Genomic DNA, 11,704 nt, shown 5'->3' on the forward strand with positions numbered 1-11,704 from the left:
ACTTTGTAGGTCTTACGATGGCTCAGCAATGCTGGAGACACGTAGCATAGCTATAATTATTTTCCAAAGTAGGAATCCTGTGGGGTTAGAGCAAGGTCGGCCCATCGCTAGCGGCCACAACCAAGTAAATACAGTACTTCAGAAGGAAGAATACTGCCTTTTTAAAGATGTAAGCCACCCCAGCATCTTTTTAAGGAGAAAAGCAGAGTGAAAATATTTTAAATAAATAAAATATAAATGTACACCAGGTCCTGGCTGTGTACACAAGCTGTGGATCTGAGACTGTAAATAAAATTGGAAACTTTTATTAACAACACAATCGCAGAGTAACAATATGCCTGATAGAAAATGGCCAAATACAAAGAGCAGATATTATAATTCTGCTTTTTCAGGTACATGAAGCATAAACAAGTACATTGCTATTGGCTAAGCATAAGGAGAATAGAGAGAGTTTTTTTTACTCATCTTGCACAGAATGGCATGATCAAGGTCTAACAAAGGACCCATAGAAAGAAGGTGAGAGTGGGAGGGTACCTCTTTGAGGGTATGAAATGGTCACAGGTTAGTGCTTTTGGACCACAACTCTAAAAACATAAATTTGGAACGTGTCTAATGTATAGATGCAGGAAGCCCGCTCCCAAAAAAACTAGTTAAATATTCCTGAAATCTCAGCATTGACTTCTTCTTGAAGTACCAAATACAGTGGTGCCTCGCTTAATGAGCGCTTCATTTAACGACGGATCCGCATTGTGATGAAGATTTTGTGATCGCAAAAGCGATCGCATTGCGATTTTTTTAATGGTAAAATATCGCTTTGCGATGATCGGTAAGCTGTTTCGCTTACTGATTATCGCATAGCGATCTTTTCCCAACAGCTGATCGGCGGTTCCAAAATGGCCACCAGGTTAAAAAAATGGCCGCCCGCTGTGTTTTCGTGTCCATTCCTCACTTACCAGGCAGCGAAAATGGCGGCCGTATGGAGGATTTTCGCCTAACTGTGAGTTTTTTGCCCATAGGAATGCATTCAATGGGTTTTAATGCATTCCTATGGGCTTTTTATTTTCGTATAACGACGAATCCGCATAGCGATGATTTTTCCGAAACGCATTATCGTCGCTATGCGGGGCACCACTGTAATACGTAGCGTCATAATTTTGAAGAATAAACCCAAAACTCCAGGATTGAGTAATATGTTTATTAGACCGGAAGGAAGGAAAGAGCAAGCTTTCAGGGTCACTAGAGCTCTTCAACAGGCAACAGTTGTTGCAAAATGTGGATCAAGGGAAGAGTGATGGAGAAAAGATAAAAAAGAAACACCAGGTTTGATCTGGAAGCCTCTGCGTTCTTATGTTATCCTAGTTTTGGAAATTTTTATTATGTGCCTTCAAGCTGGAATCGACTTGTAGGGATTCTAACAGTAGCTTTTAAGGTAAGTGAGATATTTAAAGAGTAATATTACTAGTTCCAACCCGGCCCTGCAAGTTTCCTTGGCTGAGCAGGGATTCAAACCTGGATCTCCTGGGCCTAGTCCATTACTCTATCCATTACACCAGACAGGGCATCCCAATTTTGACAGCCCATTGAAATGATGGGAAAAGGCTTGAACTAGGTGTAACCGTAACCTCTCCCTAAAGAGAGTATGATGTTTCGACAGAGAGTCACTGTGGGCGCAAAACTACCACCTTTTATCTCTGAGGTAGGTCCTTTTGGATCATATCCCTGTACCTGGCAGATCTGCATAAACGGTCTCACACATTCCATTGCTTTTAACATCATCTTGTACAGAACTTAACAGACTCCATCTTTACGACTACAAGCCCCAGTATTCCTCACTATCATTACACTAGGCCTTGGAGATAGGTAGCTAGGCCCTGGTCCAGGTGAGCAAAAGATATGTGTCCATAGGTGTGGATCTGCAGGCTTGAAATCCCAGAATTTGTCCTAGGGAATTCTGGCTGTCGGCCTTTGAAAGAAGAAAAAAATGAATGGCACATCCCTATATTTTCCTCACACTGATTAATCCGCAATGTTTCTGTCTGCATATGTGTTTCCCTCTTGGAAAGAATCTTCCAACAAGAAGGCCTCTCCTCCGCTGTCCGTTCTTTCCACAATCCAGCCATTTCAAGGCACAGCAGCATTCTCGGTGGTGTGGATTTTTTTATGCTCGTTAAAGTTTGTGCTCCACCGGAAGTTCTTTCCACACACTAGGCACGTGTACGGCTTCTCCCCTGTGTGGATTCTCCGATGGGATTTAAGATAGGAACTGCCTATGAAGCTTTTCCCGCACTCGGGACATGTGTACGGCTTCTCCCCTGCGTGGACTTTCAGGTGGATTGCATGGCTTCTGCTGTAGCTGAAACTCTTCCCACACAAGGTGCAGGCATAGGGCTTCTCCCCCGTGTGAAGACGCTGGTGCAGAGTGAGGCCCGTGTTCCGAGTGAAGCTTTTCCCACACACCCCGCATTTGAAGGGCTGCTCCCCAGTGTGGTTTCTTTGGTGAGAATGGAGGCTGATGCTGTGGCTGAAGCTCTTCCCGCACAACGAACACGTGTACGGTTTCTCCCCTGTGTGGATTCGTTTGTGAGTCCTCAAGTCTGAACTGCTTCGGAAGATCTTGCCACACTCAGAGCATTTGAAGGGTTGCTCTTCTGAATGGGTTCGCTGGTGGAAGGTAAGGTCTGTGCTCCGCCGAAAGCTTCTGCCACACTCGGAGCATTTATATGGTTTCTCCCCAGTGTGAATGCGTGTATGTTCATTAAGGTGTGATTTACGACTGAAGTTTTTCCCACATATGCTACACATACTTCTTTTCTTTTCATTATCTGTTCTTTCATAGATCTCAACATCTTTGGAAGCAAAGGATTTGCTCCTCTTTGTCTGTTTTGCCTCTGTATCCCTTCTATCCTTTCCCCCTTCGGTACATATGAGTCTTTCTAAGTATTCTCGGTAAGATTCTTCCTCACTGTGGCTCTTCCTGCTATCACCTGCTACGGTAAAAAAGAAAAGGGAACTGGTAAAATGCTGAGAAGCTGAGCACCCAGTTCATTCAGTATCACCAATGGTCATGGATGAGGAGAACCCTTATCCAGGAACATCTGGAGGATAATATCCTGAATTTAAAGTAACACTGAGTTAGAATCCCTAGAGAAGTGGTCTATAACCATGTCAGGGAAATGCAGAAATCTGGCTATGGGGACAGGCCAAAACACTGGAAGAGATCAAAAAAGGTAAACATGTGTTATGGGTTTTTTGTAAATTGACTTTTCTTTCTTTGGTCCTACATCAAATCAAGTCTGAACTGTCTCTGGGGGCGATAATGTTGAAACTGAGGCTGTCCTACTTTGGGCACATCATGAGAAGGCAGGATTCTCTGGAAAAGGCCATCATGCTGGGAAGGGTGGAAGGCAGCAGGAAAAGGGGAAGAACAAATATGAGATGGATGGACTCTCTAAAGGCTTGGGTTTGCAGGAACTGAATAGTTGACGAAAGGAAATTTGGGAGATCGCTCATTTATAAGGGTCACCATAAGTCGGGGTGATTTGATGGCACATAAGAAGTAAGATCCTTACTCAGAGAAGCCAGGTTCCCGTAATTCTCCACCATGACGTCCCTCTGCAAAGCTCTTTGGCTCGGGTTCAACAGAGCCCATTCGTCCACTGTGAAACAGACTGCCACCTCCTCAAAGGTTACTGGGCCCTGGAAGGAGGAAAAGGAGAAGGAAGAGAAAGAAGAGGTGTAGCAGGAGAGGAGGAAGAAGAAGAGGAAGAAAAGAAGGAGGAGAAAAATAAAGAGTACAAGGACAATTTAGAAGTGGAGGAATTTGGAAGGTTCCATCCACACAGTTAATGCAACGTTTCTTCCGCAAATGAGCACAACCCAAAACAGCAGCAACAGTAAGAAGGATGTTGTTTGCACTGCTGTGGAAAGCCTTCCTGGTGGGCAGGACCGACAGACACCAGAGGGACAAGGCAGAGCATCCTGGGTCCAAGAGTCTGAAGTACCCAAGTGATGGCCAACCTCCCTCATGTCAGATCGCATCCTTACCTGATCTGGCTGTGCAGAAGCGACTTCCACTCCATAGCCAGGAGGAGGTGACTGAACAGGCACTGCCAGTGGCGTTTCACCATCTGCAAGTGACATGAAAGGGTTGGGATCTTTTATACACCATTACCAGCTGAGTGAGTATGACCCTTTTCCTTTAATAGCTTGAATTTGTTCCGAGACTGGACTGCCAAAAACCACTTGTTTTACGATTGCATCTAACTTGACTCACTTCCTTGAGCAATCTCCTCCAGATAGACTCTGCGTTCTTGTCTGTGGATTCACCTATTTTTAGTAAATGACCTACACTGCAAGGCTGATGAAGAGTGTGAACTCACTCTAAAGCAGAAGTGTTTGTTAAAATGATTTTCCCCCACTCCTGCCAAATAGAGAAAAACAGCTACAGAAACGTAGAAGCAGAGCTGAACTTGAAATATTCGTTGACGAGCCTTACCTAATGAATGGGTAGTTCTTTCGCTCTCTCGACCAGTCCCCCAGAAAAGCAATCTCTGTCTGGTATCCGATGGAGTTCTCCTTGCTTCACAAAAATCAGAAGTCAATTTGGCTGACAGCACCTGAACTTGAAACAAGGCATCAGTTAATGGAGGACCCATTTTAAATGGAATTATGCAAGCCAAAACGTATCCAACAATAGCATCTGAAGATAATGAGAACAACAGAGCTCAGATCTCTCAAAAAATAATGAAAGAAAAAAGATGGAAAGGGAAGGAGGCAGTATAGCTGAAAGGTCTCAGGTTTCACTGATTTTGTGTCAACACTGCAATACAGGCTTCAGTGCTTAGGGGAGAATCCTGTTCAAAATCTCAACATGGAACGCCTTCAAAGACACAGTGCTCTGAATGGTGTGAGCCAGAGCCTGCTCTGCTCAAAGCAACGGGCAAGCCTTACCAAATATACCCTTTCAGGAATGGAGCAAACGTGTGTGTGTGTGTGTGTGTAATGGACCCCTTGCACAGGCAGTAAAAACAAATAGGATTTGGGCCTTAGCTGCTGTAACTGGAAAGAAAATTCCTTCTTTACTCTTATTATTATTTTTAATTTGAAGAAATATGTTTGATGGAGGGGATGGCGCTGGACACTTTTAGAAGTGTCCAGTACCATTCCAAGATATTTTGCTGCCCGAGCCAGAGTGGTAAATGGCACACACATCCCATGCCAAGGATTGGGCACCCCAAACCAGTCACTTAATTTTGGTGCATGGTATAGAAAACCCCACAGGCATCTTTTCACAAACCAAGCAATAAAATCACCTCCATCACAAATTAAATAAGTACAGTGGTGCCTCGCTTTACGATTGCCCCGCATTACAACAAATCCGCTTTATGATGATCTTTTTGTGATCACAATTGCGATCACAAAACAATGGTCTAAACTGGGAAATTTTGCTTTGCGATGATCGGTTCCCTGCAAAACAATGTTTTTCTAACAGCTGATCGGCGGTTTCAAAATGGCTGCCGGGTAATTAAAATGGCTCCCTGCTGTGTTTAGGGACGGATTCCTCACTATACAGGCAGTGAAAATGGCCGCCGTATGGAGGATCTTCGCTGGACGGTGAGTTTTCACCACATTGGAAAGCATTGAACGGGTTTCAATGTGTTTCAATGGGGTTTTTTATTTCGCTTTACGATGTTTTCGCTTAACGGCGATTTTCCTGGAACGGATTATCATTGTTAAGCGAGTCACCACTGTATCTATTTTTTCCTCTTTCACAACATTCAAAATCTGCTTGCAGAGGAGAGCTGTGTCATTTTGGCTAACGGTAGGACCAGCCCTAATAAAGAGTTTGGTATCTGCACCTGTAAATCTTCCTGTTTCTTCTCTTCCACCAGGCTCACAAGGAAGGCCTCGGCCAGGGCCACCGCTTGGGAACAGGTTTCTGGCTCACATTCCCTGACCCAGCTCTCCATCTCCTGGGGAAGGACAGCCAGGAACTGTTCCAGGATCACCAGGTCCAAGATCTGAGTCTTCGTGTGTTGCTCCGGCTTCAGCCACTGACAGCACAGAGCGCGGAGTTGGCTCCAAACCTCTCGAGGCCCTTCAGCCTCCTGGTATGAAAACTGCCTAAAGAGCTCACATGGCTCTTTGGATCCAATGGTATATTTTCCGAGAATCCTCTTCATTGCACTTTCCCAGCATGCCCTACTGCTGTCAGGTCCAGCCTGGGCAACTCGATGGCTTCTTCCTGCTTGAGAGCCAGCCAGGTCCTCATCTTCCATGTTCAAGCCTTGCTCCACGACAGCCACCAACAGCATAAAAGGAGATCTCCTTAATGCCTTCAAAAGGTATGGGAATTCAACAATAACATTGATCTGCCATCAAGTGGATGTTGACTCATGTCAAGCCTTCCCGGTGTTTTCCAGGTCCAAAATCGTCAAAAGTGGTTGCACAGTCCTTTCTTCTGGTGGTGCTCTGGGACGAGTGTGCAGCTTGCCCAAGGCCACCTAGGCTGGCTTTTCTCCATAGTGGCATACCCTGTTTCCCCAAAAATAAGAAAGGATCTTATATTAATTTTTGCTCCAAAAACACATTAGGGCTTATTTTCAGGGGATTTTTTATATTTTTCATTTACAACAATCTATGTTTATTCAAATACAGTCATCTTGTCTTCCTCTGGTTGAAGCACAGTGGTGGGAGGGCAGGGTTTCACTTCACTGGGGCTTATTTTTGGGGTAGGGCTTATATTACGAGCATCCTGAAAAATCATACTAGGGCTTATTTTCAGGTTAGGTCTTATTTTAGGGGAAACAGGGTAGTAGGGAATCGAACTCATAGTTCCTAGCTTCCCACTCACTGAGCTATCCAGCCAGGTCTTGAGAGAATTTAGAGAAGTGGTAAATTCAGCAAAGGTAATTAGTATTTCTTGATACAAGAATTACATTTCCTAAATGAAGAGATGCAAACAAAAACAGATAAATGTCAAAACAAGAGGGATTAAGAGATTGGAGGCTGAGAAGCAGGGGGATCTTTCCTCATCCAAGTGGCACACACTAAGACCTTCTCTTGGTTGACAACGACCTCACACAACTGTCACCGATCTAAATTCGCAAATCCACAAAATGCTGCCCCATTCTCTTTTCTATTCTCTCTAGCCATCAACCTATTTCCTTTTTCTCCCTGAGCATTCAATTGGACCAGAGTCCGGGGGGAAACTAACTTTTTTGGACCATAGAGTCAAAGAATAATGGAGTTGGAAGGGGCCTACAAGGCCACTGAGTCCAACTCCCCTGATCAGTGTAGGAACCCAGATCAAAGCAGATCTGACAGAAAGTTGTTTGGTTTTCTCTTGAATGCCTCCAATATCCCGAAGTAAGTGGTTCCATTGCCACACTGCTTTAACAGTTAAGAATGTTTTTCCCAATGTTGTGACCACACAGCTGCCCAGATATAATAGCCAAGGGCTATTAATGGGGTGGGGGGATTCTGGGATTTGTAGTCTCTCTCTCTCTCCTCTATCTCCTCTCTCTCTCTCTCCCCTCTCTCTCTCTCCTCTCTCTCTCCTCTCTCTCCCCTCTCTCCCCCCTCTTTCTCTCCTCTCTCTCTCCTCTCTTTCCCCCTCTCCCTCTCTCTCCTCTCTCCTTTCTCTCTCTCCTCTCTCCTCTCTCTCCCCTCTGCCTCTCTCCTCTCTCTCCCCTTCTCTCTTCTCTCTCTCTCCTCTCCCTCTCTCCTCTCCTCTCTCTCTCCTCTCCCTCTTTCCTCTCTCTCCTCTTCCTCTCTCTCCTCTCTCTGACTCCTTTCTGTCTCCTCTCTCTCCTCTCTCTCTCCTCTCCCTCTCTCCTCTGTCTCTCTCTCCTCTCTCTCTCCTCTCTCTCTCCCCCTCTCACTCTCTCTCCTCTCTCCTTTCTCTCTCTCCTCTCTCTTTCTTCTCTCTCCCCTTCTCTCTCCTCTGTCTCTCTCCTCTCTCCCCCCTCTCTCCTCTCTCTCTCCTCTGTCTCTCTCCTCTCCCTCTCTCTCCTCTTCCCCTCTCTCTCTGCTCCCTCTCTCTCCTCCCCTCTCTCCCCCTTTCTCCTCTCCCTCTCTCTCTCGCTCTCCTCTCTCTCTCCTCTCCTTCTCTCTCCTCTCCCTCTCCTCTCTCTCTCCTCTCTCTCTCTCCTTTTCTGTCCTCTCTCTCTCCTCTCCCCCCTCTCTCCTCTCCCCCCTCTCTCCTCTCTCTCTCCTCTCCCTCCTCCCCCTCTCTCCTCTCCCCCCTCTCTCCTCTCTCTCTCCTCTCCCTCTCCCTCCTCTCCCTCTCTCCTCCCTCTCTCCTCTCTCTCTCTCTCCTCTCTCTCTCTCTCTCTCTCTCTTTTGCCACACATGGCAAGGCGTCAGTGAAGGCTCTGCTCATAACCTGAGATTGATCCCAGGGGGCTCAGGTACCCAGTTCAAGGTTGACTCAACCTTCCAACTGATGCATAATCTGTTGATTTAGTCATCTGCCTGTGGACCCAGAGGTTGGGAGTTTTATTTCCCATTGGGCCTCCTTGACAGGGGCTGGACTCGATGGGTCCCTTCTAGGTCTGCAGTTGCAAGATGACGATGATGATTCTTCTGAGGTCAGTAAATTGAGTACCCAGCTTGCTGGAATGGGGTGGGGGGCAATGTGTATCCTGAATAATAAATTGGAAATTGCCCAGAGAGTCCTTTAAACACTATGGGGCGGTATCTAAGCAGCACACTTTGCTTTTCAGATGCCCGAGTGAAAGGGATGCAGTCCATGAAAGGTTATACCAAATAAAACTTTGCCAATGGGACTTCCCATTATTTTTTTTCTGCAACAGGCTTACAGGGCTACTATGTCAGAACACAGAAATGTTACTTTCTTTGGGACTACATTTCCCAGAAACCTCCTCACCAGCTGCAGGAGTTATAGATTCCTGTTTTATCTTTATTGGCTGGCTGGACTTTTCAAACCAACTTTCCTGCCTTGTTCTTTTCCCACCCGCCAAGCCTTCCGTGCAAAACGTGGATAAAAATAAATAATAAGAATATATTTAATATATTTCTACCTATGCATTAATATTATATATTATTCTATTGTATTATATTACATTATACATAATATACATCGAAGTATAAAAATATATGAAAATATTTTTTTATAATATATATGATATATAAAGACTTCATATAAAATATGTGAAAGTATTTTTTTTTAAACTCCATCTATTTCCACCTAAACAGTCATGCATTTTGCGCTCACCAAATTCCCGGGACAGGGAGATGCATCTGGGACGAGATCAAAGGATGCTCCTCCCCTCCCCCCTCTGCGACCGGTATGGCTCTTCCGGCTCAGGATTCCTTCCTCCTCCTTGCCCCCCTCGGTGCCACTCTAGGATTTGAAACTCTTTCACTTCCATTCGTTCTTACCTGCTCTTTCCCCCTCGCCCCTGTTATCAAATGGCTATTGTTTTTTTTGTGTGGAGAGGGGGGAACTGCTTTGCAAAGGTTGCATGGCAGCTCCCACTCTCACCGATCATGCTAAATAGGGGATGCTGGGATTTATAGTCCAGAAGGAGAACTTTGCAGAAACCTGGTCCAGGATGGGAAGATCTATAATTTCTTGGTCCAATCCAGTTATCCCATAGTTGCCTTGCCCAATAACTCTGGAAAAAGGATGCAGATCGATCGATCGATCGATTTTATATTCAAATAAATAGATAACTTTTTTCAGCCCTTCCAGTCTTCTTAAATAAAAGAAAGGCATCAATTCCATGCAAAAGAAAATTATTTTTATTTGAAATAATTTGGAAAGAATCATTAGTGCTACTGCTTACACGTGTTCACTCTCGTTTCAACTAATCTGTATTTCCCGATAGCTTCAATAATACCGAACAGTTCGGAAGTCACACACTTTTACAAAGCCTTGAAAACACATTTAAAACACCAAGACACACTTTGCCCTGTGCGAGTTTCCTCTCAAGTAAATACTCCACTGGATTCCAAATAATTATATATTTGCACCTAAACTGGAGTCTTGCCTGCAAATAGCTGCACTGGAGTCTTACTTCCAAATACAGTAGTTGTATTCAAGGATCGCAAGTTCAGGCCGGGGAAATTTATGTTGCAATCCTGTCTGTGTCTACTCAAAAGTAAAATTCCCATTTGGGTAGGTGGGTGGGTTCGTCCCTCTCCCTCGTCCATCAGTATAGCATTACTTTACCCTCATACTGGACTGTAGCCCGAGATTTATATTTTACACGCACACGGATATAGTTGAGCAGACACGTGTCAAAGTGCAATGGCTGCACAGAATATGGAAGACGTACTGTAGTTTAAAAAAATGATGGGAAACACAAGTTATGCACACCATAAAGATTATGCATAATGGGTAGCATTCCTGACCCTTGAGAAACTTTAAAATCTGCCCAAGCTTTTAATTTCTCCTTTGAAGTCTTTTTAAAATTATTATGGCTTAATTCCTATTTAATGCACCACTTATTGTGTTTTTAATCCGACTTGTTTCTTTTGAAATATATAGCAACTCAACATGCTTAGGTACGAAGGACACCGATCGATGGTTCGCGGCAAAACGAGCAGTTATTTAACCTAGGTTGAGCAGAACCCTCCACACGACGCCCGTTAAACCGCAATTAACGGACAGGAAAAAGTTGCCTCAGGGAGAAAAACGGTTACGCCCCTGCCCCCTAGTGGCGGAAAGGAAAGAGAGAATAATTGATTGATTGTTCAATTGTTCTAAAGCAACCAATCAAAAGCTCGCTTTCCTTCCCGCCACTGGGGGGGAGGGACTTAACCGTTTTTTTTGCTCTCTGAGGCAAGTTTTGCCCGTGCCGTTAGTTCTGGTTTATCAGACGTCGTGTGAAGTGTTCCTTTCTTCAGCCTTGGTGCCCGCTGACTATATGACTCGGCGTTTTACCACGAACCATCCCATAACTTCACCTCAAGTTTCTGAGGACACAATTTTGCGAGTAACTATTGTTTCTTCCTTTTAAAATTTTCTTTTTAAAGCTACGGTCAGACTATTTTTGCTGGTTTACCTAAGATAAGGGGAGTTGTTGGGGAACTTGCTTATATTTTTATGTTCATAGTTATATATGTAAATGCCTTTCAATGCGCAATGGTGCTTTTAATTCTACTTGTTCTTGTTGAAAGAAATAGGAGTGATCTATGCATATATTTCAACAAATGGGGTCCTAGGTTTTAAATGATGGATTGCCCTTTTCTCCATGCTAACAACATCCAGAAAAAGTCTCAAAAGCAGTACATGTCGAGCAATACACTGAATAAATAGACTGGGCTATACAGGACATCTAGATACCCAGTATGACCTGTGCAGCAGATAGAGGGATGAACTAGGACTCAAGAGGCGTGGGTTTGAATCTCTACTTTGCCACGGAAACGAAGGGGCCATAGAATTTTTTAAATAACTCACCTTGCAAACCTGATCAGAGTTGCTGTCAGTTCCAACTTGGATGGCATGTGACATACAAGGATCCTGTCCCTTCCTGAACTGATGGGTAGGCCACAAGAACCTTATTCCTGATATTCTATTCTTTTATTTCAGTCATTATTTAGCTATGTTGTTTTACCTTTCCAAAGGACAGGACAAAAACATTTATAATTTAAAAAAACCCTATGTCTGGCAGCTTTGTAATATGGATTTAAATACGGCAATACATTTATAAATATGAATAAAGAAGTCACTTAG

At 44.3% G+C, this 11,704-nt stretch overlaps 1 protein-coding gene across 2 annotated transcripts; it reads right to left on the minus strand.

Moving 5' to 3' along the window:
• Positions 1-1,181: 1,181 nt before the first annotated feature.
• On the minus strand, positions 1,182-10,415 carry LOC110070497 (zinc finger protein with KRAB and SCAN domains 5). 2 transcript variants are annotated; one of them, XM_072987569.2, is made up of 6 exons: positions 9,239-10,415; positions 5,859-6,534; positions 4,496-4,616; positions 4,045-4,127; positions 3,570-3,696; positions 1,182-2,984 (listed from the first exon to the last, which is right to left on the minus strand). In XM_072987569.2, exons 2-6 carry the CDS (start codon positions 6,312-6,314, stop codon positions 2,122-2,124), a joined length of 1,650 nt encoding a protein of 549 aa, XP_072843670.2. In that variant the 5' UTR covers positions 6,315-6,534; positions 9,239-10,415; the 3' UTR covers positions 1,182-2,121. The 2 variants fall into 2 exon arrangements, with proteins under 2 accessions (XP_072843670.2, XP_020633837.3); XM_020778178.3 differs by having other exon boundaries at positions 1,182-2,987; positions 9,239-10,403.
• Between the last annotated feature and the right edge of the window lie 1,289 nt (positions 10,416-11,704).

Source organism: Pogona vitticeps, chromosome 2, assembly GCF_051106095.1.
Source record: "Pogona vitticeps strain Pit_001003342236 chromosome 2, PviZW2.1, whole genome shotgun sequence".
Classification (NCBI taxonomy): Eukaryota; Metazoa; Chordata; class Lepidosauria; order Squamata; family Agamidae; genus Pogona; species Pogona vitticeps.

Bases quoted from the DNA above. Each gene is read 5' to 3' on its own strand.
- LOC110070497 (XM_020778178.3), bottom strand. From the start codon at position 6,314: ATGCTGTTGGTGGCTGTCGTGGAGCAAGGCTTGAACATGGAAGATGAG. The intron at 4,617-5,858 runs GTGCAGATACCA...TTTCAAGTTCAG, and splicing joins AGAAACAGGAAGATTTACAG to GTGCTGTCAGCCAAATTGAC. The intron at 2,988-3,569 runs GTAAGGATCTTA...TTTTTACCGTAG, and splicing joins CGGGAACCTGGCTTCTCTGA to CAGGTGATAGCAGGAAGAGC.